Source organism: Fundulus heteroclitus, chromosome 3 (genome assembly GCF_011125445.2).
Source record: "Fundulus heteroclitus isolate FHET01 chromosome 3, MU-UCD_Fhet_4.1, whole genome shotgun sequence".
Lineage (NCBI taxonomy): Eukaryota > Metazoa > Chordata > Actinopteri > Cyprinodontiformes > Fundulidae > Fundulus > Fundulus heteroclitus.
In genome coordinates, this window is record NC_046363.1 from 8,697,666 (window position 1) to 8,725,392 (window position 27,727).

The 27,727-nt window shown below is 43.9% G+C and overlaps 1 protein-coding gene across 1 annotated transcript; it reads left to right on the top strand.

Moving 5' to 3' along the window:
- Positions 1-27,291, top strand: LOC105933444 (E3 ubiquitin-protein ligase E3D). The gene is given in 11 exon segments (XM_036129698.1): positions 1-250; positions 4,002-4,083; positions 4,085-4,211; positions 4,569-4,668; positions 7,994-8,216; positions 8,583-8,655; positions 8,747-8,825; positions 10,531-10,639; positions 11,194-11,360; positions 17,596-17,734; positions 26,903-27,291. Coding segments are annotated over 11 exon segments (1,209 nt in total). The 5' UTR covers positions 1-161; the 3' UTR covers positions 26,924-27,291.
- The last annotated feature ends 436 nt before the right edge of the window (positions 27,292-27,727 follow it).

Here is a 27,727-nt window from a genome sequence, read left to right on the forward strand (position 1 = left end):
GAAGCAAGCGGCTAGCTCTTGATTGTGTGAAAGCTTTATTTTTGCGTTTGCCTTAGGATTTAATTCAGCTTAGTGGAAGTCGCTTTACCTCAGGCAGTGATTTTTGTTTTCTTTATATATTTTGTATATTTAATATTCCTCCGGCTACACTGCATTTCTGAATGGCTGAAGAGATGTCGGCGAAAACACATGGACTCGGAGTCTTCTTGGAGCTGAGGAAAAGGCTTCAGAGTGGACTTCTGGTTGTCGGGTAAACCAACAATAAAATTACCTCAACACATTATCAGAACGTGTTTAATGTTCCCAAAGGTACTTTATCGGCGAATAGCTAGGCTAGCCGGCGTTAGCAAACGTAACAGATCAGAGAGGGCTCCCCTGGTTTCAACCTCATTAGACAAGCGAAGAATGGAAGTCAACACCTAGCCCTGACTTATAAACCTCAGATTTGGCCTAATTCACTACAGATCCGCTACCATCATCAGGTTCTGCAGAGGCCCAGCCCAGCCCGGGGGTGATCCGCCTCTCACTTGGTTCTGGTGAGCTGGAGCATCTGGAGCAGGGCTGTCAAGCTCATTTCTACATTGGGCCACTTTGGCATCATGGGGGCATTAAAGGGGCCGCTTGGCGCCTGTATAGATGACACCTTTTGATTCCAGAATTTCACATAGAAAACATAAACAAGGGAGCAGTAACAAAAAAGTAGCACCCTTAGGCCCAGTTTATACGGCTTATCTGCGAAAAAGTTGATATTGGGGGGGGCTGAGTTACTCTTAAACTCATCCATTCTGCACTCCTTTTTCCTCTTTCTGGGTTGTTTTAATTTGTTGTGGCAAAACTACTTACACAGTAAAAAAAAAAAAAACAAACTATTTGTACTTGGGGAGTTTTAGTTACTTTATACAAGTTCAAGGATATATGATGCCTATATTTTATGGACATTATGTGCTTTTTTGGCTCTTGAGGGCCGAATAAATTTATTTGACGGACCAGCTTCGGCCCGCGGCCTTGAGTTGGCACACAGGTTGATCTAGAGGTTGCCAGGGCGGGTTCGGACGATTGGAGTTGGACCGTCTTGTTTTGTACGGGTTCCAAAACACATCAATAAATCCACAGCAAAACACCAGAAAGGATGAAGGGAAGCAAACAGGAGGGTTCTACAAGTGGACATCCAGCTATATTAATAATTATTGTGCAGAAAAAAATTTGTCAACTGTGAAGCAAAATAGTTATAGTTTCCTGCCAGAACTGCTGCCCTACATGCCTTACAGACGCGTGCTGCTGATCGGGTGGAACCGCTGGCCCCTAATCCAGAGGTTCACACGTGAAGTCCAGCTCCTTCCACCACAGATATTTAGTTATATAAATCTATAGATAATTTATAGATTGTTCAGATGCATTTTCACCCCAAAATAAACATGCTCACTGGGTCCTTAGGTTGATTTTTTTTTTTTTTTTACAACATGGAAACTAATGCAGGTAATTCTGCTACTAGACACACTGTATTATAAAAAAAAACTTTGTTTTTTTGCAATTCTACTTTAATTATAGTCTACTTTCAATCCTTAGAAGCTATTAAATAGTCTGTCGGGGAAAATTTGTGTCATTAAGTCTGAATTGGGATCATTTAACTATTTTATTTTTTATTATTATGATTATTATTATTATTGTTAGCTTGATGGTCATTTGTGGCTGACCTTTATCAATCATCTAACTTGTTTTTATAGATTTGTCTTCTTCTGTGATTGGCTGTGCTGTAGCCACTAAGAAGTCCAGCTCCAGGATTGGACTGAATTTTGTTCTTTCTGTCCCGCTGCTGAGGAAAAGCATTCCCACAGCATTATGCTGCCACCGCCATGCTTCACCATGGCAACATTCTGCGTGGGGTGGATGTCCCATCTTGGTTTTGAGTCGTTTTGCATGTAGGGCTAAAACTTTCGTTTTACTCTCTTGCCCGTGTTTGCTGTGTCACTTACAAAGCCTGTGGCATTCTGCCAAGGAGATCCTCGTCCAATAAGTCCAGAATGACGAGCGCGCCACCTGATTAATGCGTTTTTCTTCCTCTGGATCTCTGCGTCTCCTCCAGATTAACCCTGGGCCTCTTGGCTGCTTCTCTGACTAAGGCCCACCTGTCGGTTTAGGTGGGTGGCCATGTCTTGGTAGGGTTTGGGGTTGTGATGTCCTTTTTGCATTTTTTTTTAGATGATGGACTGAACTGTGCGTCGTGAGCCGTCCAACCCTGGGAGATTATTTTTAGAACCCAACTCTGCTTGAACCTTCCCAGAACTTTATCCCTGACCCGTGTGCCTCCGTGTGTTTCCTGGTCTTCATTATGGATTTAATGAGTAGGTGACTTCTGAAGCCTCAGTATAAATCCAGACTAAACCTTTATGTGTTATTTTCCATCTTGTTCACAATTCTACTCAACCCTGTGTTGGTCTGTCTCATAAAAACCCCCATTAGTTAGGGCGATGGTCCACGTCCCCTCCAGATGTGACGACACGGGTACCAAACAGTCTCCTGGTGATGCTAGTTGAGAAACGCATCAACATCCAGTCTGAGGAGAACTAGGGTTGCTCCAAACGAACAGCTTCAGGGCTGTTTGAGTTATGGTAGAGCTCCTTAGCGAGCAATGCGTGAAGTGCACCACCAGATGGCGCCATTGAGCTTTAAAAGGCAGCGTGGTGAACAGTGGCTCCCTGCTCTGCTACATTTAAATGCTCAGTAGTGAAATTGGCTGATCTCTCACCGTTGATGGGCGCACATCAGACGAAATGTTTTAAACAAAAGAAACAGGCAGGGAAAAAAAAACAGTATGTAAGGAGCTCTCTAACTAAGGAGTGCTGCATCAGCTTCATTATTTTAGATCTTAAGGATGCAACATAAAAGTTATTCCTAGCTGCAGCAGCAGAATGACTAATCACCAACCTGGTAATATAATTTAGATTTAACAAGGGAGCGGTGTTTGTTTTTCTACATGAGAGAATAGACTGACCCGCTCTACTGGAAAAGTCATCAGCAGAGGGTAAACCCTGGCGTGTAAACCGACCGCAACAAGATTCCCACGTTGTTTCATTTCTATAAATCTGACTTAAAAACTGAGCACAGATGTTTGCAAAAAAATTTTTTTGGTAAATGCCCCCCCCCCCCCCCCCCCCCCCTTTTTAAACTAATGATCTTTTATTTCCCTTTTTCAACGCTGCGGCTGTTTGGGCTTTTATTTAATGTCGTGATTATTCCTTAGAGTGAGAGAGAGGGAAGGTATAGACCTCCTCAAAAACCCGCTGAGATGACGTTTGGTTTGTCTTGGTCAGGGTCGGATGACTTGGTGTCTGAATATAGAAAACCGGCATTCGCCATGATTAGAAGTCGGAGCCGTAGAAGCTCGAAAGCTATATTTAATGAACTGACAGTGGACCGGCCCTCATTTACGGAGCCTTTTGCTGCACGACCAGGACGGCTCAATGAGAACCAAACAGCTAATTGGACAAAATGAACTTACTGTAGAGAAACGCGTAGTTGATAAAGGTTCAGGCTGTTTGAAGGACTTGGGAAGTTATGATGATGATGATGATGATGTGGAGGAGGAGACACAGGGGAGGAGGAGACACAGGAGATGGACATGAAAGCAGGAAGAAGCATGGAGTGAATATTCTGACTAGGGCTGAAGCTTAGATGATAAATTAACAGCTAAAGTTAAACTAAAACTCATTCTGATCAAGTATCACTGCAGTGAAATAAAATAAGGATAGCGAGTAACATTTAAGATCGATACAAAGTCAGACTAAAACTATGTAATTAAAGTAGAAATGAGCTTCATTTCTGTTGCAGAACAACCGCAGCACTTCACTCTGAGGCCAACAGCCACATTTTCTTTGTCTTTTTATGATTTTTTTTTTTATTTTCAAACATTTGGGAATAGCGGGCAGTAAAGCATTCATCGTGGCGCGCTGATGATGATGGCGCATTCCGACCGACGGTGTCCTCCCTTCTGACCCCCGTAGGACGAGCGTGGCCCGGGGTCCCGCAGACGTGGCCGTGACGGGCGAGGGCTCCTCTCTCCGCGTCCGGACCCCAGGAGGAGAACCTGCGCCTCGCCCTGCCAGCGGGGGTCGCCTTGGAGGGCGGCTCCTGCATTCACACGCCCGTGGGCGAAGCCGGCGGAGAGGAGCTGCACTTCAGGCTGCGCATCACCGTCGGGCGGCGCGAGCAAGGTAACGCCGAGCTTCAAGTCCAGAGCGACTGACGAGCCCGGAGCGCTTCAAGCTGACGCTTATCCGAAAATTGTTGCCCGGCATTCCTGAACTCCATCTTTATAGCGGTGTGTGACGTTCTCCCTGCCGGGCCGACAAGGCGGCAGAGCCACGGAGCGGTAGACGACCAGTGACAGTCCAATCAGAATCAGATTGATCCCCCACCTTGTGAATGAGTCACGCCAGCCCCCTGGTGCTCTATTTATCTTGTGCTCAGGAGTAGAATCTCGGCACTATTCCAACAAATCTGCCTTTCCGTTTGTCTGCCCCCCCCCCCCCCCCCCCCCCCACCACACCCCCACACCCCACACGACAGATATCCAGCTGGCGTGATGGAGACGCTTCGAACCGAAGAGACGTACAGCTTCCACTGCCAGGGCTGCGCGACCCGGCTGGCTCGAGGACAGGTAGGGAGCAGGTGGGGGGGGGGGGTGATGTTATTTACGGCCCGCTCGGCAGGAAGAGGCCCGACTCTTTATTGACGCTGCGACCCAGTCCTCGCAAACAAATAGTCCTGGGAGAGTAAGGTTGATGGATGGCTCCGCCAGGGGAGTTTGGAGTTGTCAACCCGGCTGAGTCGGAGTTTTAGAGGATGTGCTTGTTGAACACAAATCGTCTTTTTTTAATTTTATTTTACCTTTTTGACTTTTACATGGACTCTGGTGCTGTTATTGCAGCCTTGCATTGAGTTAAAAATGTCTGGCTGCAAAAACTTTCATCTTGAGCCTGTTACAAACGGGTAAGTTGTCCCATATTAAACTTCGGCTGCTCCTGTGATGAGCCGGCCCCCCAAAAGAATTTTAATAGAAGACGAGGCGCAGATATTTTGGCTAACTGAATTTACTGATTACGGCGCCTCGCAAAAAGTCTCCACACACTCTTTCACGTTTGGTCTGTTCAGAACCACAAACCCGGATTTCCTTCAGGATTTTCTGTGATGGAACAACAGAAAGTAGTGCCGGTCTGTGAAGCAGAAAGAGAAGCACAGAGAAAGGCTAACTTGCGTGCAATACGTGCGGCTTTAGCCTTCCTTAGTTGGTTAGTTTAGAGGCAGCTTTCTACACGGTTACAACCGCATTTACGGCTGCAAGTCTTCTGGGGTGTGTCTTTACCAGCTTTCACACCTTCAGACTGAAATCTTTGCCCAGATGTGTTTAAAAAAAATGTCCAGATTGGACGGAGAGTGTCTGCAGAGCAATTTTAAAGGTTATGCTTTGATCTAAACCATTTTGGTGTAGCTCAGCCAGAACATCTATAGCCTCGTTTGTCCTGCTGGAAGGTGAGCCTCCGCCCCGGTCTCATGTCTTTTTGCAGCATCTTGCAGATCTGCCGGGATCGCCCATGTCTTTGGTTTCATCCACCTTCCCTATTCCAGCTCTGACCAGGTTTTCTGTTCTTGTTGAAGAAAATGATGCCCACAGCTCGATGCTTCCACCACTGTGTTTCACTGTGTGCATGCTGTGTCCAGAGCTAGCCTTTAACCATACATGGCGTGGTTTATGCTGGCTAGGAGGTTCAGATTTGGCTTATAGGACCAGGGCGCGTTCTTCCAGGTGTGTGTGCTGTCTAACCTAAATGGTAGGGCTGGGCGACAAATCGAGATTAATCAATTCATTTGAATTTACAATTTTTTTTAAGATTTAAATTTTGGAAAATGTGGATTTTATTTTGCCAGTGCATTCATTGGGCTTCCATGAAGACAATAGCATGTGTGTTTAGGAAAATATATTGTAAAAATATTGCAAAGAGGAGACTTTTTATTACCATAATACAAGACATTTAATTTACTCATTTTAAGTTAGTTTGAAAGTGAAATGAAGCCTGTTGTTTGCTCATTGTGTAAAACCATTTTGTCATGTTTTGGTTGTTTACAGCGGCAGGGCCGCCATCTTGTTTTACAGGCATATTAAAATACTTTGGCGAGGCTTTGGATCCTTATTAAACTTATTAAGACTTTGGTGTCGGACCTTCCAAGTCCTTTCCTAAATTGTAAAAATCTACTCTTGCTAACTTTTTTTTTTTTTCTGTGGTATTTGTAATTGTTCTGTTACTAATTTACCCTCCATCCTTCCTGTGCACAAACCACCCCTGCCTTCTTGGCTACATGTACTCTCATTGTTGCAGCCATCCTTCAGAGGGAACGTGTCCTCTGCTGTGTGCTGACCCTTGCTTTATATAGTTGACCCCCGGGTACCTGAACTCATCCACCGTCCAAAGCTCCTCTCCTCCTCATGTCTCACTCCTATTCCCCCAGCTATATTCTACCAATCGCCTGTGGATCATCAAGAGCAAATGCAGTGCTCTTCTTGTATTAGATTGGTCTGGAGAAATCAGTTGTCTGTTTTTTTTCCCCCTTCTTTATGTGAGATTTCCTGATCAGGTGTCTATTTTTTTGTTTATATATATAAAGTTTAAAGTTTTTATTTGCCACAGCCTCTTTCTCATTGGGATTTTTAAGTCTTTATGTTAAGGTTCTCTCAGGGGTTCTTATAGACCATAAAACCTCTGCTTCTTTTAGTGTCTAAAGGGGGGAATCTTGTTGTTTCTCCATTGAACATGTGCTTCTTCAACAGGGTCTAAATGCCAAAAAAGAACTAAAACTACTATTTTGGGGATTTTAGTCTCCGATACTCCAGTCCTTATCTGACAAGTCTGAGAATTCTGCATGTTGAAATAGAGCTGGTGTAAGTAATCCAGATGGGACAAAGGTAGAGAAATGGCCCTAAGCCCAGAATCTGAAGGCCAGTTTTAGCATCTAGGTGTTTTATAGTTGGTGAGACCTACACATAATAAAACTCGACTGCAGTTCAAACACGTTAACGCTTTGTCTTCCAAATAGGGATGACAGGACACATCTGCATTAGTTTGGTATCTGCCGATTTTAGTCCTTTTTTTTTTTTTTTTAAACATCATTTCCATAAATTGAACAGGGCCAATATTAAAGTTGCATGGTGCAAGTTTTGAAGGTAAATATTTATTTTCTTTCCCATCCATACCCTTACAATTCCCTGATGTGTAAAATAAGTTTTCCTCTATTTACCTCAGATGCCTTTATAGGCAGGATTAGTCAATTTGGGAGGAATCCTCTGGGCGTGTATGTGACGCGCTGCGCGCTCTCGTTCACCTGGCTACTTTGACGAGTCTCCGCCGTAATCGACGCATTAGTGAGAGAACGCGGGCTGACGGCAATATTTATAGCTTTATTACCTCAGAAGACATTATGCCTGCAAACAAGAGACCTGCGCAGTTACACGGCTTCTCCCATGCGCAACCCTGGTGTCATTTCAGCTTGTCACCAGAGGGGGCAGACGTCTGCAAAAACTCCTGGAACGTACGCTATGCTCCTTTAACGACGAATGTTTAGTTCGGTCTTTTGTTGGTGTTTTGGGTGGAGAAAGGTAGGAGGTTGGTCATGTGAGGGTGATGCTGCGCAGGATTGTGGGGTGTTGAGCTGAAGCAGAGAAGTAAGGTCAGCTGCCAGGTCAACGTTTGACAATGTTGAAAGGGTAGGGAAGTGTATATGTCGGTAAATATGGGTTATCTCGCATAACGGAACATCAATATTGATGTCGGCCTAAATTTTCATATTGGTGCATCCATAATTCCCATGCCCAAAATGCTATAAAAAAACACTGAAACCTCTGTTATCAGGGTCTGAATGACTGGAGATTAAATATATGAAACAAGAAATGGTTCAATCACTGCCAGATTATTTATTTATTTCTTTTTGACTTTTTCTCCAGAGTGTTCAAACGAGTTCTTCCTCTCCCCAATTGCAACTGGAACGCCATCGTGGACGAATGGTGTTGCCACCCGGACCCGTTCGCCAACAAGAAGCTGCTGCCGCGGGCGGAGGATTGCCTGCTGGGCGACACCTTCGTCCTGCTGGCCCGTGACGGCAGCTGCGACCAGACTCTGACTGAGGAAGTGAGTTCTGTCGGCGCCGCTGACGCTCAGGATTCAAAGGTGAGACGGCTGCAGATGACATTTCACTTTTTGCTTTTTTTTTTACGCTAACAAAAGGGGAAAAAAACTGTGATTTGTGCGGCTATCATCCACACAGTCTGCTCCAACAGGCCAGCCCAGCTCTCCGGCTCTAGATGAAGATTAATCTCCTCTTTCTTCCATTAGTCATTCTCGGCACGAGTCGCTTCCTGCGTGACTGCAGCTAAAAGAAACAGAAAGAGCTGGAAAATACTTTCAGCTGTGTGTCTTTTCTTTTTCTCATTCGGTTCTGGTTTTAGCAGCTATAATTAAAGGGGGGAGAAAAAATCAGCCAAGGAAAGATGGATGGGATTTGTAATGATCTTCTGTTTTTATTCATGTGCACAGAAACCTTGTCACCGTTTGGCCCTTATCTCCTGCGCGAGCTGCTCGTTAGTACTGGGAGAGGCTGTCGCACCAGGTCCGCAGCACTCCTGCTGGTTTTTCTGTTTTTTTAAATAAAATGACTTTTCAAAGGCACATCTGAGTTTTTATCCTGCTGTACCTTACAGGGACGCTGAAACTATACATCACCCAGGTGGTGGTGGAGCCCGCTGTGGGAGATGGAAAGCTGGACGCTTCACTGAACAGGCAGGATTTTTTTTATTTTCCTCTCCCTCCTGATGGTGACTGTTAAGAAGCTCTCATTGTGAAAATACAAAGAAATAAAATTATCTTAGGAAGAAGTATGGACACCCTACAGTCTGGAAAATTATGAAATTTCATTTAAAGGGGGCATATCATGCTTTTCAGTTCTTCCTTTTCACATTGAAAGCATTCAGTTGTGGTCTATATAAAGTAAAACTAAACTGCTTTGGTCTGAATTCTTCATTATTTTAGCCCCACGTTCCCCCTTTCCACTCCTGTTCTCCTAACCATGGAGAAAGTGACTTTAATGCCCAAGTTTAAATACCTGACTTGTACCCAACTTAAAATATATATTAGTAACTTAAAATAGCTACTGCAGACTCCTGTAGATGTTTTCATGCTGCACTCGAGCTTTCCATGGCAAGAATTAACAGTGAAATTCTGTATTAGGAGGTCAGATTTTACTTTACACTGCAAAATCAGGGTCCTCTTAACCGATCAAAGCTGACAAAGATTCAATTTATATAAGCAGAAGTTGCAACATACAATAATCCAGAACACAGCCGAACTGCATCGAGCATTATCCTTTAATTTAACCATTAAGCATGCAGTGTAGTTATGAAGAAATATTATTGATACCTTGGTACAGATGAACATGGGGTAGTTCCCTGTCGATCACTGTCGTGTTCAGCTGCTCATGAGGTCGCATTGCTTTATCCAGCTTTTACATTTTTATTTATTTATTTGACTTTTTAGGTTTTGGGAAAGGAATTATCTGTATTCGACCCTCTAAACGTCCGGGATGACGCCTGATTGGTCGGTTACTAACGAGCCGTCAGGACTGATTGACTGGCATTTTCACTTCCTACAGCTTGGACTACAAAATTACAACAAAAAAAACATAAAAATGACTGATTTGCAAAACTGGTAAGCTGGAAGAACATGACCCAAACAGAATATAAAGATTATCTATGCAGCACCTGGACAGACGACATTCAGCTTCTCTGCATTCCTAGAGACTCTGATCACACAACAAAATGTATTCAAAGGCTGAAAAAGTAGATTTTGCATGATATGTCTCCTTTCAGGGTCCGGATCAGTATGAAAACAGAAAATACTATGGAAAATATGTTTTTTTTTTTTCCCCCTATCTTGTTGTCTGAAATTTATATCAAGTCAGCCCTCCATCCACATTGGTTTTCCTTCTGTCCATCCATCAATCAATTTATCTATCTATCTATCCATCCACTCTTCTGTCCATCCTTAAATCTTTCTGTTTGCCCATCATTATCCATTGATTCAACATTTTCCTTTTACTGAAAACAATCTGCTCCATTTTGCATCCATCCATCCATCCGTCTTCTGTCATCCATCTGCTTGTGATCCATCCATTCATCCATCCATCCACCCTTCTGTCCATCCTTCACTCTGTTTGCCCTACACTACCCATCCATGGGTTCAGCCATCTGTTTTCCTCACCATCTCTGCTATTTGCAGGTTCTGTAATTAAAGCCCAAATGCTGTGGAAATATTTATCTGAAATAACCGTGACCATATGTCTTATAAAAGGCATTTTTTGAGTCTGAAAGTGGCGTGAAGAATTTGCCAAAGGCAGTTTTACAGATTTCTATTTATGACCGAGGAAAAGCAGCCGAATAAAGGGGAAGCGGACCGATGGTAATGAATGAACTTGTCTGTTTTTGGATAGGTCTGCCTTCCTGGAGCGGACGGTCGCAGCCAGGCTGCTGGATCTGTCCAACTCTCTGAGCTCGTTCCACTTCTCGGTTCAGACGCCTGATGGGAAAGTCTTCTTACTGGTGAGATGCAAAATGAGGCGTGCTGTCAGTGGCAATAGTCTGTATAAGTGTGCCATCGAGCAGACAAACAGAACAGAAGACTCAGCTCTGAGCACATAATGGGCTTCAATGTGCTGTGCAAGCAAACCTTAACAGGTAATAAAACTCGGCTCTAAAGCGGAACCTCCGCCGGCGCGTTTGCAGATTTTTATTGTCTGTTGATTTGCGCCGACCTATTCCTGCTTTACAAATGTGCTGTCAGCTGACAGCGAGTCATAAAACCGCTCTCCCAGACCCAGGCTACCAATAACACTATAATCAATCTTGTGTGAAATTGGATCAAAATGGAGCAGATTTATTTATTTTTTTCAACAAAAGGAATATGTTCTAGTTTTATGTGTTTCTCTGAGTGCCAGAAAAGTTTGGAGAGAATTGTTAGCAGAGGGAGAAAAAAAAAAAAGACTCTTGAACTTTACGGAGGTTGGACGTTTTCTCTCCTTTAGTCCGATTATTTTTTATTTTTTTCCCCGCTGCGACAGTTCCTGAGTGTCTGAAATGCTGTTCCCCTCCCGCAGCTCTGGCTGCTGAACGGCGACTCCATCATAGCCTCCGTCCCAGAGCGCCTCGTCGGGGAGGAGAGCTCCATCAGCCCCCCTGCTCCTCTCAGCCCATCGCTCAGAGCTGCCAGAGCCCTGAAACTCCTCTACATCAGCTGCTCCGACGCCAGCGCCCAGCAGAGAGAGTAAGTGAGGATGCTTAACGCGTTCCTCAGGCCTCATTTAATCTTTGTTTTCCTCTTCTTAATCGTGGCTTTTTTTTTTTCTTTTTTTTCCCCTCCTGGATCACCCACTCAGTCTTTACCTGTCTCTGCTCGCTGTGATGGATGAAAGATTGCAGGTGAAGGGATTTCATTCCCTAATGGACCACACTACCTGTTCATTATAGTACCTATTATTTTTGCTGGAGCCCTTGCCATCAAAAGCCCTTTCGTTTTTGCTCAAAAATGGGTTCGTTAAAAGCAGAAAACCCACTCTGCCGATCTCGGAGGAGGGATGGAAAGACACGGACAGGAGGAGCGGTGAATATCCGTAGAACGGCTGTTTTTTAAATATACACACAGATCAGGCGCAGCGTTAGGAACCCGTCCCCCAGATGGTTGGAGATTCATCAGATCAGATCACCATCTTCCATTCCTCCGTTGTTACCATTATTCCTTTGTTCACTTGTTACTGACCACCAGCGCTCCAGTTGGGAGATGCCATCACACCCCAAACGCTCCCACTGCCCATTTTCCCTGCGTCTACAACATCAACTTTGAGACTGGCTGCCAAATATTTCCCAGCCACTGGAAAAAATACAGAATTTATTTCACCCATCAGTGGTCATAATGTTATGCCTAATTGTTGTATATACCCTGCAACCTGACAAACTAAGACTTTCTTTCCATCTGGTGCCATTCGCTGCTGCGCTGGATGCGTCACCAAGGGCAACAGATGACCAAACCCAGAAAAAAAAAAGCCGATTATTAGCTTCTCACGAATCAAAGTGCAATTCAAGGCCACGTCTTTGTACTAATGCACTTTATGAGTCGACAGCTGCAGCAGCCTCCCCAAAGAGTACTGCGTCAGTGGATGTTAACGGCTAGTGGGCCTTTTTTCTTTCTAAAATATCTTCTAAATAAGCTCTCCCTCCCACAGGCTGCGTGAGGCGGCTTACCTCCGGCAGAGACCCCTGAAATTCTCTATATGAAAGACGGAGAAAGGAGCTGCCGCATCCGCTCGTCTCAGCTCGCTAATTACTGCGAAATAATTCTGATCCCAGGATAAAAAAAAGTAAATCATCCTAATAAGATAAATATAGAATATGGACCATCTCCTGCCCTGACCCTTTAGCGACGGTCAGAGGAAAGTCCATATTGGTCTGCATTTTTTTTGTCACCCCCGCTAAATTTCCTTTTGGCTACTGCGGTTCACATTACATATAATGAAGGAAAAAAATATAACCCTGACAAACAAACATGCAATGAACAAGGGTTACATTTTTCTTTTCTTTTTTTTTAGCGTTCAGGAAAGTCACAGGTGAAGGTAAAACACTGAGTGGAAGCTGTTACCCAACACAGAGTGCAGTTCAACCTGCAGCCCTTCATATCTTCGGTTCATCCTTCAGAACTAATGTTTTGTGTTTCTTGAGGATTAATAGCGGCGGGACCCGTTCCAAAGCCCGTTTGGTTTGCTAATTTACAGTAAGGACATTTATAAGGATAAGATGTTGCAAAGAAATGAGCGCTGCTCAGTTTGTCTGACGTTTTCGGGGGAAACAAAAAGGTTTCAGACTCGACCGCAGACAAAATCCTGAGCCGCCTGCTGCAGCTCTCCCTGCATGGTTTTACAGGCCGGTATGGCCTAATGGTAGAGCTGCACTCATCATAGATTTGGGGCCGTTTTTATAAAGTTTTTACCATGCGGAGCTTCTGTTAAAGCAGTTAAATTCACATAGGTTTGAGTATTAAAGACTGCAGCGCTTTATATTGCTGTCAATGCATTTGTAAACATCGAAACGAAAATTTCAAAATGAATGTGTGCATGTGTTTTATAATGGTGTTCTAGCAATACTGATTTTAACTATTTGAATTTTTCTTCAATATATTTTGCCAAATTTGGAATGTTTCTCTTTTTTTTTTTTTTTAAGCCATTATGCTGTTAGCCATCAATAATTATTTCTGTTAAAATTAGACCCAAAATCTGTGTGTGTTCTTGTACTTGCAGCTGAGATAATTTTACTAGTCAAGTGAGGACCAAGGGAGTGTTTTTTTTTTTTTTTTTTTGTCCTCACTTTTTTTTTTTTTTTTGGGCTAGGGGGTTAGGTCCAGCCCTAAGGTGTCGAGAGAGAGATAAAACTAAGGCAAAAACGATAGTATTTTAATATACTGTGTATAACTAAATTTAAGATGCTCATGGTCCCAAACCAGAGATTAGCACTGTTAGCATCACAAATATAAGCATCTGTGTGTGTGTGTGTTTCTTAGAAATGCAGATACCTAAACTCTCAGATGTCCCAAAGACTGCCAACATTTCCAAATCCAGCACAGGTCCATATTTATTTCTGTGGCATAAGGGACTTCTCTGCACCCGAGAGGTTCTTTTGAACCCAAACTCAAAAATTACCAAATTCTAAAGCTCTCTGTAGGAAATGAATTAGCCTTTTAAATAGCTTCCTACATCCTTTTTAACTCACCTGATGTTGAAAATGGCTACTATGGAGTCTTCTTTATGCAGCAACAGCGTCCACACTGCAGATTTCACTGGTAATGCTTAGGTGTGTTGCATTGCCAGAGTTAAAGAAGATAGGATTTTAGAGTTTCTGACCGGCTGGTCACCAGTCAGCGCCGCTCAAGCAGAGAATTGGCCGATTCCGGTTCCCAGCAAGACACTCGTTGCATCTCTGTGCCGACTAATGAGCCTGCAGACACGCTGATTGTATCTGAAAAACGTATTTGCATCAGAAAATCAAACCTTTAAAAAAAGTCCACCTTCCATTCAGGTTTTTAATACTTTCAGCTTGACTTCATTACTGCAAAATTTTTAATAAAGACAAACACCCGGCTGCTGATTCGTTTAGTTTTCAGAAACGGATGAATGTTGGGAGATGCATTTTTATTGCCATCTAACAATGTTTATTGCTTAACTATTCAACATGTTCCTCTTTTTTTAAATTAAATCCCACGTTTGGAAATGTTTGCAACCGAAGCCATTTTTATTAAAAGCCTCTTAAATTGGATTTTTTTCGCCCCCGCTGTTTTCCCAAGTATCTGTAACATGCTGGAAAATCAACTATAGTGACAACTCTATTACATTACCAGCACTGCTCCAACATCCTGCCTACAGATGTGTGGATGAATGTGTTAGATCAAAGATCAGCTGAGAATTACCGCACTAGAAGAAGCTTCAACCCTCATTATTTTCAACTGAATCAGCACTGAGCACCCCCCCCCCCATCCATCCATCCATCTCTCTCTCCTCCTCTTCTTGCCTGCACCCAGCAGGCGTGAAGACAGAACAAGCAGGTTTTGTTGTTTCCTCCATTTTTGACAAGCCCACCGGCTTGACTGACAGAACGGCTAATTACTTGGAGAAGAAACTCAATAAAAGTGAAAGCAGTCTTCTCGGTCAAAGCAGTACGCCTCAAGTTGAGTGATGTGATTAACTGCAAGAGTTGAGTGATGCACGGGAACTTTTTTTTTTTTTTTCAAGCCGGATGCCAGGAGATGTTCCCACTGTTGAAGCAAGACATTAGCATTCTAGCGTTTCATTTGCGTGCCTCAGCTGTATATCAGCTCGGCACAGAAAAGATACAGTAGCCCGTGCAGCTCAGTATCTTGTAAATGCCCGATTCTTAAGCTGTTAACCATTCAAGTGCGTCAGTGTATTGACACGTCTATAAAAAAAACATGTGGAGGGGGTCAACGGTGCACAAGCGTTCCCTCCTCCATCTGCGGAGCAGCTACGGCCTTAAAGCATTTCAATTCACATGAAGCCTGCAGCATTTTATGTTGCTCTCAATACCTTTTGTAAAAAATCTAAACAAAAATCTTACAATGGATGTGTAAATGTTGTAAAATTTGTACTGTACAATTTTCTTTAGAATTTAGATTTTTTTTTTCTTTACGCCATAATCAAATTTACAGAAATAAAAGAATGACTAATAAATATGACTTTTACTTAGAAGAGATGAGATAAGAAATCTTATTGTACCCACAAAGGGGAGTTTCAGGCGTGGCGGTGGCAAAACCCAGTCAGAGTTAAACTCCTGAACAGTAATGGAAAAACAAGCTAATCTAATCTAACGTTGGTTCCAAAGCAACAGAGAATTCACTTATCAGAAAGGCAATAAAACAAAGAAATAAAACCTGAGTAAGTATTGCACAATTATTGATGATATGGCATATTGGGGTAGATGAAAACTATCCCAAGTTAAACAGCAGTGGATTTACCCGACAGTGTGAGCAAATATGCATGATTAGTGCAGCAACGTCTGGGAGTAGCTGAGGCTTTTTGCATCACTGAAAGGATGTCCTGCTCATTCGTTTACAATTTAACTGTACGTAGTGTCGTTGAGGCCAAACAGCTCTATCTTTGTCTTTTCCGCCCCTAAAACCTTTCTCTAAAAGTCCGGTGTATAAATTATGATGTAGATTATTGAACTTCACATGGATTATAGAAAAATCGATAATGAATTCAAACATGTCCATAGCAATACCTCTTTATAAAAACTTGTTGTAATTGTTTGGTTTATTAACCCTTCCACCATGAAAATAGAAGAGTTGAGAGAAATCATGAACAACTTGATATTAATGTGGCGTTTATGCCCACGGTGAGTAGATGTCAACTCCTGTATCATTGTTTGACTCAGAAGTTCAAACGCTGTACTGGAATGTGTTGAATTGGGAGCAGCTGGGTAATCCAAAAGCATAAAGATGGTTAGAGTTATTGCGGTAGTTTGCATACATGTTGCTGTAGCGGATCCACATCCATCTCAGTCGGTTTTATTAGATGTCAAAGCGGCACGTTTTAAACCTCAGAAGAACAAGCGTGTCGGCGCTCCCTTCCGCAGATGCGACGGGGACGCTAAACGATGTCGGACATGCACATGAGCTCTGCTGTTCGATATATAAATGCGGTGCTGGAATCTGCAGTTGATTGATGAGCACGTCTCCGGGCTATAATAACCCCCACATACGTCGAGACTTCATCATTTCACCCTCAACTTCTCCTAAATGTCACCTCTTTCTCCCACTTTCCTGCAGGTTTGAGCGACTCCTCCATTTCCCCCCCCTGCATAATTTACTAGCATCCTTCATCACTCACCTCTGACAGTTTAAATTAAATGTTATGCCTGGGGAGCTGAATTCCCCGCTGATGACGGCCTTCCTGGTCGGGACACAGTCGGATGCAGTCGGCTGCGGCCGCGGGTTACAGTATGTCTTGTTTAAACTGCCAATAATTGGCTGGAGAATCAGTGAGCCAGGGCCTAAGTGGATTACTCCTTGTCACCTACGGTAGACTTGAGGAGGCTGGAGTGAAGTGTGTGGCCTCTTCTTCTTTCCGTGCCTCGCAACCTTTTTTTTTTTTCACCATTTGTCACATTACAACCACGGACGTCTTGTATTTTAATTAGGGCTTTGCGTGAGAGCTCTACAGGCTTGACCCGCATTGAAAGAAAGCCTTAGTAAGTCCTGTTTGTTACCCAACTTTTGCCATTGAACACACCGTTCCCTTCAGAGACGCGGTGTAGGAATGCATTTCTAATGCAGACACGGGGGAAGCCGGTCAGAGTTGACGAGACGACGCATGGAGTTAAATAGGCAGCAATCCTGGAAAGAAAGCTGTTAGGTGCCAGATGAGACCGGGACAGAGGTTCACCATCCAACAGGATGGAGACGGAGCTGCAACGTGATCGATTGAATCAAAGCACACTCTTGGTTAGAATGGCCTAGTCTAAGGTCTAGGGCCAAAATCCAACTGAGTCTTTGGTGTGGCTTGATGTTCACAGATGCTCTCTATCCAGTCTGACTGAGACAAACCCCACAACAGCTGCAGCTGTGACTGCAGCTCTAGATATCAAGAAGTTGCTTTGAATTGGTCTGTCACATAAATGGAAACGCATGGGTGTAATGCGATGGAGCACAGGAGCTCATTGCAGCCAGAAACCCTCTCAGGAGTTGCACAGAGGGCTGAATGTCTCCCAAACAACATCTACCAAAAACACAGAGTGAATCAGCCTCCATCTTCCCTCCTCTCAGTCTTCCTTCACCTTCATTGTTTTTCTTTATTCTTGCAGAAACACTCCCCCTCAGCCCCAAATCCACGTTAGTGCAAACTAAGATGCTTCACCATGAGATCGCTGTGCTTCTTCTTGGTCGTATAAATGCTGGCGCCCTCAGGGTAAATCGCGGCTCCGCTGTGTGCTTGCTTTTCCAGGATCGCCACTAGTTGGGAGGCCAACTCCATCGGACACGCCATGGTCCTGCCGCTGAAGGTGTGCGAGGAGCTGCTGCAGGTGCTGGATGAAAGCAACGCCACGCTGCCTGCCTCCATGCGCTGCATGAGGTGCTATGAGGTGAGGCGTTTCTAGGAGCCGGTGAAGCCTCAGATAATGACTGTAGCATGCAACGGCTTTGCATAATCAAGGATTTCTTTCAATCTTACCAAAGTTTTTATACTGAATCAGTGTTTTGAATCCAAAGAAGTGCTCCGGGTCCTTTCATTGATCTCTATCCTTTTGTAAAAAGCTGTTTTAGCTGACAACAATCACTCACTTGCTCACTTTAAACCTGCAGCAACTTGTTTTTTTGTTTTGTTTTTTTTCTGTACTCAGTAGTGCTTGACAATGTTTTCATCCTGCCTTTAATTAACTTCATGATTCAGAGCTTTCAGTTTGCAGTCCTGCTTTGGGGATTATAGGCAGCAAATGCTAAAAATTGACTTATTGCTGCTTCTCCTCTTCTGTACACCTGTAATTGTGCAAAATATGTCAAGTTACCCCGAGTTACAAAGAAGACCCCTTTTAACTTTATAATAGTTGTTCTATTTGCTGACGTCTCTGCTCTCAAAGCTGTTTTAAGCTTAGTAACGGGGGATAATTAGCACTATTATCCTCAACTTCCTGCTCAGAACGTGTGGAAAGTAACTCCTACACTTTACATAAGTTTCCTTTCTGCTGAATATAAAAGGTAGACTGGATTCTTCGAACTAGATTTGAATGCAATTAAAACATTTTTTTTATTAGTTTTCCATTGCTTTGTTTTGTTAAATGTTGGTGTTGGAAAGCATTCATGTTTAGAGCTTTGTTCTTTTCTGCTATGTGAGAGAAGAATAAACAGAGACGGACAACAGATGCATGTAGAGCAGGTTCACCTGAAACAGAGAGCTTTTTCAAGGATGTTCAGTGATTAAAAACCCAAAATATACACTTCCATTTAGTGATAAAAATCCACACGATTCATTTGTAATAATAGTCGTCATTCCATCCATAAATATTTTTAAATATATATGTTTTACGGCGCCTTGCAAAGGTGTTCATCTCCTTGGCTTTTTTTAAAAGTTGGGCTGAACAGTGGTGATGTTAGCAGCACTGCTGCCGTGCAGCATAAAGTCTTGGGTACAATTTCCAGATGCCTGGAGGCAAACGTGCAAGTAAAGTAAATAAAGTAAATGAACAGGATGGGAATGTTCAGGAAGGATGCAGGTTGCCTCCCAGAGATCAGCATGTTTTGGTACCAACATGGGATGAAGGGTCGCTCAGTGAGTCAGAAGCCTAATAAAAGCCATGATGCAGTTTGCAAATGTACACAGAGATAAAAGCTAAAACTGAAGGGTCTGGCCATTATGAGCGTTACATTTGAAGAACAAAAGGGGGGAAGACATCAACCAGGAAGTGGATGCTTGAGCAGCAGAAACGGGTTTTCTAAATGGACAATGAGCCTGGGAAACCAGCTTTTTTTTTTTGTTTTGTTTTTTTCTAAAATCGAGTCATTTGAAAACGTCATGCTTTTATTCTAAAAGGCACTCTTTTTTTCCCCACTAGAAGTCCTGTCAGTAAAGTGACTCGGTGGCAGCTTTGCCAAATTGGTAGACCAGTGCAGTCCCACAGTGCCCGTCCCCTGGAGCTCATTGATTCTCGGGTGTCCCTGCTGGTGTAGCATGCGGTGGCCATTTTCTCACGTTTAGGCTGCGCAGTGAGTCCTTCAGGCCAGCAGGCACTTCATTACTGCATCGTGGAGGTCAGCTCACCTCAAGGCTGTCTCCAAGGGTAGTGATGTCAAACGTTTTGTGGGGGAATCATGAAACGCTATTGTAAAACATTGTGAGCCCAAGGCACAGCTGATCTCCAGGTTAATTGGATCTGGATGCTAAACAGAACCAGGGATTTACCACAGCAAAACCAAAAGTTAACTGTCAATATGTGTTAAAAAATTAACTAGCTGAATGTAATCATTTAGGCATAAGGACAAACTGTACAGGTTTGCAATCCCAACCGACAGCGATGTAGGGTAGAGGTGCGCTAGATGTCATGGATTTGATGAGGCATGTTGATTTCAGTCGTTAGAAACTTGAGACTTTACTCTGAATTGGGGGTAAAAGACTTAGAACAAATGACTCGTTAACATCTCTGGATCAGAACGTCTCAAATTAGTCCTGCTGCCTGAAAAAGGTTACGCTTTTTTTAACAAAAATCTAAAGTTAGTATGTTTAATTTTCATCAGTAAGTATTAAAAACTATTATACATGCTTCAATAAATGTCCATCACAGTTCTTCATACTCCGTTTTCTCTATCAAACGCCACCCACCACAGCCTGTCCTCTCATGGCACAGACACATTGTCCGCTGAGAAAAGGGTCGACCTGCGTGCTTCTCTGGGTTTTTAATTTAATTTCAGTCCCAGCCGGTGCCATAACCCAGCCTGTGGAATGTCTGGGTTGCTGCTCTCCTCTCTCCATCACCGGCCCCGCGGGCGTAATGGGGTGTAAAGTAGATCCAGTTCAAGAGTGTCGCTCCTCTGGTCAGGGAAAAGAACAGCGCCTGTCTCACTTTTCCACCCGCGCCCACTCCTCCGTTAATCTCCTCATCACCCCCACAGAGATGTTAGAGTCTGAGTGATTTACATTGAAGAGTGGAGCAGGTGCATCGCCTCAGTGTCGTAGTCCAGAGCCCCCCCCCCCCCCCCCCCCTTTCAATAAATGACCTCTTCCAACCTGCTGGCATCTAGACTGATTGCTCATGAGCCAACGTTTAAAAGGAATTCATCAACTGAGCCGTGGGTGTTTGATGCTGTCCTGTATCACATCAGTATTGGACCAGAGCTGTCTGGTGTTTGTGTAAAGCATTAGCCGCTAACTTGTTTTGCATGACTTCATTTGCATACCTGGTGCTGATGAGAAGTCGGAAGCTGTTTGAGACGTTAATCTGTCACCTGTAGTCGGTGTCTCATCTGTTTCGTCCCCTACTTTATGGCAGAAGGACAGTTCCTTGGCGGACTAGCCTCGTCGTAGCTGGAGATTGATTGGCGAAACAGATGTTGGTAATGATGGCTCAGCTCTTTCAAGCATCCCTGCCAGTTTGCCAGCGTGCACAACGGCAGCTGGCTGGTGCTAGCTCAGCCAAGCATACTGGCGTCTGCTTAGAATCCATACTGCTGTATTTAAGCAAGCGTGAGATAGCGGTGCATAGTGGAATGGCGTTATTGGTAGGTACCATCACTGCGTTGTTGTTTTTATCATGAAGCTAATTATGTAGATATATGCTGTTAAAACGTGAGCCACACCTTTACTCCGTCATGATCGCTGAGGTAATCCTTTTTTTGGTTGGTTGATCTGGATGAGTCTTAAGACCGTGGCATTGTGTGGAAGATGCTGCAGACCGTCTGGTCCTTCTAAAAACCAAAGCAACAGATGCGGCCACATTCCTGGCACAGGCGAGCTGGTTCCCCGTGAGGGTTGGACTTGTCAGGGCTGCCAGCTGTCCCCGATCTTGTTTGTGGTGTTGTTGGACGAGGGTATAATCGTGACGAGGAGGGTGTCTGGTTTCAGGAGCTAAGAGCCCCAGCTGTGCTAAAATGTGAAGCGGCTGAATGACTCTCAGCCCCTCAGGCTTTAAGACTATAGTTCTCAACCAAAAGACGATGGACTACTCACTCCAGCTTGGTGATCAGTCCCTCTGCCTCAGGAGGAGGGCTCTTCATTTGTGATGGAGAATGATTGGCCTTACCTGCAGCGATTGGGGTATTGCTTCAGCCGCTCGTAGTGAATAAAGAGCTGGGCAAAGAAACAAAGCTGTGGATTCACAGGCCCTTCCTCATTTCAAGCCTCACCTATGGCCATGAGATCAGGGTCATGACCAAGAGGATAGGAACCTGCATCCAGGCGGCTAAAAAGAGCTTTCTATGTGGGGTAGCTGGTGTGGAAAAGGTGGATGTGGATTAAGCTTCTGATTAGGATGCCTCCTGAGTTCCTTCTCTTGAGGTTTTACACGCATGACCTACTGGGAAAAGACCCCTGTCCCAGTGATCTGTTCTGTTTTACCCGTCTCTGTTTCAGAGCCGATTCATTTTTTTTTTTCCTTTTTGTGTTTATACATAACAGAGACAGCTGAACAGGTTGCAGAAAGGTTAACGCATGATATATTTTTTTGCCACCGACCCTCTCTCAAGATGAGGGTTATTGATCATGCAGGAATTTTCTCAGGATGAGATATTATGGAGGACCGAAGCTGCATTAGATACAAATAACAGAGTTTAGTAAAGTGATGGCTAACACTGTAAATTGATAGTTGTATAGGATATTTCATTTTAAGATGCCTTCATTACCTCATTAATTATTCATTTTAAATCTATATTTCTGCTTTTTTGTTCACAATTTAAGTGTTATAATCTCATTCAATATACATACACACCATGGATGTACCTTTGTAGGATCATGTTATCGTATAGGCCAGTGGCCTTATTATCTGTTTCACAGCACTCTACACGTGCTCATCTATTGAATCAGCTTCTGCCTGGTCTCGCCCATCGCGGTCTGTTTCTTCACATGGGAGGAAACCTTCTCCGCGCTGCTTGCCAAGTTTGACGTGGTTTGATAAGAGCTCCGGCACCCAGCATCAAAGACCTGGGATTACCCGCCTCCTTTTCTCAGCCGCTTATCATTGTCCCCACACCTTTAATTCCCCAGCATTTAAACAACTACCTGCTGTTTGCATGAAACTCCTCAACTGTAGAGCTTTTGTACGCACGGAAAATTAAACTAGCGAATATAATCTGCCCTAACAGCTAGATGTGTTATTTGCAATATTTTACTGGCTTTTTATATTATCAGTTGTGCTCAAATCAAAGAAATAAAGCACCCTAAAGCATATTATGCCCCGCTTAGTAGACAGACGTACTGTAAGAAACCCTGAATGTGCTCATAGTTTGTATTTCACAGTTGTAAATGTATCTGAGAAGCCTTTCTGTGCCGCTTATCATAGTACTCTCATTGATTTACAAGAAGGGGGGAAAAAGGACCTACTGTGAGCAAGAGAGTTTTATCTGTGGTGCTTTCATCCAGCTGCTGGTATTTAGTTTGTGTTCATGGATTGGAACACTTACTTCCAATCCAAATCAAATCTTGTTTTCCACAAATGCAGGACAAAATCAGATGACCGGCTGTGATGTCGTGAAATTACCTCCTCAGAATGATACGCATTGTCGGACTGTTACTCCTGATCCTTTTTCAGATGTTTGATTAGAGAGAACAGTTTGGAAATAATTAAAATAATAATAATCTCTTTGCAACTTTGTACGTTCCTGTGAAGTGTGTCCCCTGCATTTCAGAGGAGATGTCCCATCCCTTTTAGGGAGCAGTGAGCTACTGTGTGGCCCCCGAGGAACATTTTGGGACTAAGGGTCCTGCTCAGGGACCCAGAGTGGCAGTCTGTGGGATTCAAACCAGGGAACTTGCAGCCTTCCTATGATGCAAGCGCTCTGTGCTTTGCAAAGTTATTTATACCCTTTGACAATTTTTACTCTGATCTCCTAACTGTATATTAGGGAGAAGCAGAAAGAAAATATTTTTTCTAAAAGATTTTTACATTAAAATCAGAAAGCTTGCATTTAGATTAAACCCCCTTTTCTCTGAAACCCCAGAGCTATTTCCCCTTTAGGGGATACTAAACTCTACCTGCAGCTGTATTCACTTCAATCCAGCTGTGATGTGAAGGCCTCAAAGGTTTATTACTGAGCAAACAGCATCAGGAAGACCAAGGAACAGAGCAGACAGGGAGAAAGTTTTGCAGAAGTCCAAAGCAGAGCCAGGTTATTAAACAAAAACCCTGAATTTGGACATCTCACAGAGCTCTGTTTGATCTGTCATCCTGGAAGCTCAGCTAAGACATGGCTGCCTTCCTAAACTAGCAGGCTAATTAAGCAGAGAATCCAATCAGAGCCCATAGTAACTCAGGAGGAGTGGCAGAGATCCCCCGCTCAGCTGGGGGAATCTGTCAACTATTAGTCATGTGCCACACAAATCTGGCATCAAGGACGGGAGGGCAAGGTTGATCTGTGACATAATCAGGTTCCTGTGTCCATAAACACTGTTACCCCCTCAGTTACACATGGTGGTGGTGTCGGCTTCTGGCATCATTTCCAAAACATTTCATCACATCACCCCAGTCCTACAGCAGCTCCACTGGCTCTCAGTTCAATTCAGAATTCAAGTCAAAGTCCTCCTGCACACATTCAAGGCTAGGGGTGGGTACCGAAACCCGGTATCAAAACGGCCTTTGGGCCACGTCAGACGGTCCTCACGGGCCGACTCACTTCAGCCTTATCGGTTCCCTTAATGGTATTTTTCAGGACACACTCAATTTTTCAGGGAGACTCCAACCGACACAACATTGTTTTGCCGATCTTCTCCACACCCTCCTATTTCTATCAAAACTAAAAAATGTTTATCTTATTCTTTTATTTTGTTTGCTTTTGTTTCAAATGTTTCAAAAAATAGTGTTCATGATTTTTTTTTTTATACTTTTGTTATCGATAATGGTACCAATAAAATACCAGATCAACAAGGAGTATCGTTAAGACTAGTAGCATCGATAAATCCTTAACCATCCCCATCCCCATTCAAGGCCATCCACAGGCTCACCCCCCTACCTCTCGGATCTCCTTCACATACCTACTCCATCCTGCACCCTTACATCCCTGTCTTTCGTTCACTTTACTGTTCCTCCTTCCTGCCTCAGCACCATGAGGAGCAGAGCTTTCGCCCGCTTTGCTCCCAAACTCTGAGACTCTCTTCCCCCAGACATTAGCAATACCAGCACCCTCTACTAGTTCAAGTCTAAACTCAAACCCCATCTGCACTCTCTCTGATTGCTGGTTCACTGTAACTTGTATTGTTTGTTGTTTATCTTTACTGTTAGTGTGCTACTTGTTCTGTACAGTGTCTTTGATTGTTCTGACAGGCGCTTTAAATAAAATTTATCATCGTCATACTGTAGGGATGCCTTTTTTTTTTTTTGCAAAGGTGGAGATGCTGACCAGGCCTTGGGAAGATTTCAGTCATATTTAGAAAGTTTAAAGAGAAGATTCCTGAGAGGCAGTAGAAGCCTTTTGGCTGAGGTTACCAGTTCACCATCCAGCAGTCAACATATCTATAATGATCAGAGCTGATAATGATCCATGTGTTAGAATGGCCCAGTCAAAGCCCAGACCCCCTTTATCCAGCCTAATGGCGTTCCGCGAGTGAGCTATTTTTAGAACGAGACGTCATAACACGTGGTACGCGTTAGGGCAAACTTGCGTTGTCCTCTGCTCTTTCGCTGTAAAAGAGCTGTACGTTACCCTTGGTTTTACTCGGTAAAACTACTGCTTTTTCTAAGTCTAAGACGTCTCCTAACCATGGTTTTTAAACATTGTTGTTATGGAACGTGCAACAGCGACTCGAGGTAAGCTGATAGGCCGCATATGAAGGATGTTTTCTTCATTAATTTCCCAAAATTCAAGACTGCCAAGGAGAAATGTGTGCGCTGGGTACACCGGTGCGGTCGGCCTTCACAACAGTACAACCCGAAAAAACATCCTGACCCGCGGGGCCCGGACGTCGGCTCGCGGAGGGGTTGGGGAGGGCGAGCTTTCCGGTCTGTGCGACGCGTTGGCCGTCCGTTTCTGTACGCCTCCGCTCGCGGTGGGGGGGGGGGGATTGCGGGCTGTGCGGCCGCCGGGGCGTATTGTCTTTCCTCTCTCCCCTCCGTTCCCCCGATGCCCGGTGCCTCCCGTAGGCCGAGCCGGGCTCGACCCCCTGGTCTGGGTCCCTGTCACCCACTGAAGGCGCCTCTGGCGTCGCTCGTCCCTCCGGCCTGCTCCCGTCAGGTATGTAAACAGTTATTTTGTAGCTACCGATTGGCCAAATATACCGATTCCTGGACGGTGATTACAAACAGAAAAAAACGGCCGATGACGCAATGAACGCCGAGCAGGAGAAAAACATCGACTTACCTTTCTATCAACTCGGCCCGTTTCCCAGTCTTTCTAAGCCCCCGACACTCAAGCCATCGTTTGAGCAGAATGCTGGTATGTTGTTCGACAGTTCTACCAGTAAAACGGGCGCCTGGGACATCGTCTTGCGATAGTTTAACAGCTGAAAAGTCGGTCCTATCGTTGTGTCTGTTGTACGTGTAATGGCTGGTTGCTACGTGCGCTCTCACACTGTTTGTCCTACCTTAGCGGGAAGGGGCGTTGCTCATGAGATGGTGACGTCACGTGCGCGGTACGCTTGAGCTATTTTGCAGAGAAGAAATCCTCGTCCACATTAATTCCCCATAGAATAATCAAAGCTTGTGGTTTTATAACGGGACTAAATCAGAAGCATTCATGAGCTATGAACACTTATCAAGGCTCTGTTTTTTCCCCCCCCTTTTTTTCCCATTTGAAACCGAGACAGAAGCATGATATTTTTAAAGTTATTTTCCTCAAAGAAACAGTTTTGCTTTTCGATTCAGATTTTAGCTTTTTTTTTCGTGAAACAATGTCTTGTGCACCAGAATTTGTTTGCGTAAGTGTTTCAGGACGTTCGGAAGATCTTCTCACTGAAGGATCATTTTTATTTATTTACCCAGCTTTCTCTTTTTAGGTGTCTTTTTACCTTCTATTGGATCGGCTCTCTCCAGTCAGTAAATCCCACCTCTCTGCCGTCCAGACTCCTAGGCCTCTGGTTTCCCGTTCACCCCTCTCATGGACTCTTTGTCCATTTCACCTCTAAGTTGCCATTTTGTATCATTTGTATGAATTACAGCTGATGCGCTTGAGCGGTGAGCAGATATTGGCGCGGGGATGGAGAAGACAGGGCCTTGAGTGTGGCAAATGCCCTCATCCATCATCCCAATATAGAGCCCTCAGTGGAGCGCAACCGTTGTCTGCAGCAGCCAAACACCCAGGAAGAGCAGATGGAGGGAGAGGACGGCGCTGAGCCCATTTGTTTTATCTGGGCTTTGTTTATCTGAACGTGCGCTTTTTGAAGCTGGTTAGATCTCTACCGTCTGTTATTTCTTTCTTTGTTGTTTGAAGATAAGGAAATGCAGATAGTTTGTTTCTGTCCTAACAAGCAGAGGAGAGAGATCCAGTACATTTGAGCTATAGGGGAATAAAAAGAAAACCTTGCACTCTGATGTGTTCAGGAAATACACTTTTGTTTCTTTTACTCTGAGCTCTGAGGAGGTTTCTGTGTTTGCTGAACTTCTTCCTGTCTTTCCTAGGTGGCGTACCTGAGACTGTGAGACCTCAGGGCACCGAGTCACGATCTCTGCTCTGGGTTCTTGAAGAGAAGTCGATGTCCTCCTGCTGCTGACAAAGAAACTCCTCTGAGCTTCCACCAGCATTTCTTTTTTTCCATCCGTGCGACGACGGTTCCAGCTCGGTGTGGAATGCAGAAAGTATGCAAACCTCCTGAGCATGATGTGGTTTTCATGTGTAGACATGAAGCTGCCAGGATGTTGGTCCTGGCAGTGTTAAACTTGAAAGACTCTAGAGTTTTCCAAAGGATTAGACATTCCATTGTAGATTTTGAAATCTTGAATGTGTATGTACAATAACTAGCCACATTTTTTTTATTATTGTAATAAAAATGATCTGTTTTTTTTTTTTTTTTTTTACAGAAAAAGAACTTCTGTCTTTTATTTGTTTGAAAGGAATGCTGGTGAGACATGTATCTGTTACTGAAACAGGCACATCAGCCTGGGGGCATGCATGATCATGCTTTTGTTTTTGTTTCTTTTAAATGCTTGTAGAAATAGTTGAGGAGATTAATGTAGCATGTCTTATCTTGCATTGTTTAACTAAAAAAATATTAGTACCCCCTTACCGGTTTAGGTTTAAAGGAATCTTTCAGTTTTACCAACATCTTTCCTCTGACTGGAAGCAATATTAATATTTTGTAGAGGCCTGGCTGGAATCGAACACAGAATCTGTCTATTGTGCTAAAGGTTAGGGTGATGGCAAGGTTCGAAGATGAATGTTTAAAATACCAGTCAGATGCAGTCCTTCTTATGTCTCCACTGGTTATGGAGGAGTTATTTTCAACA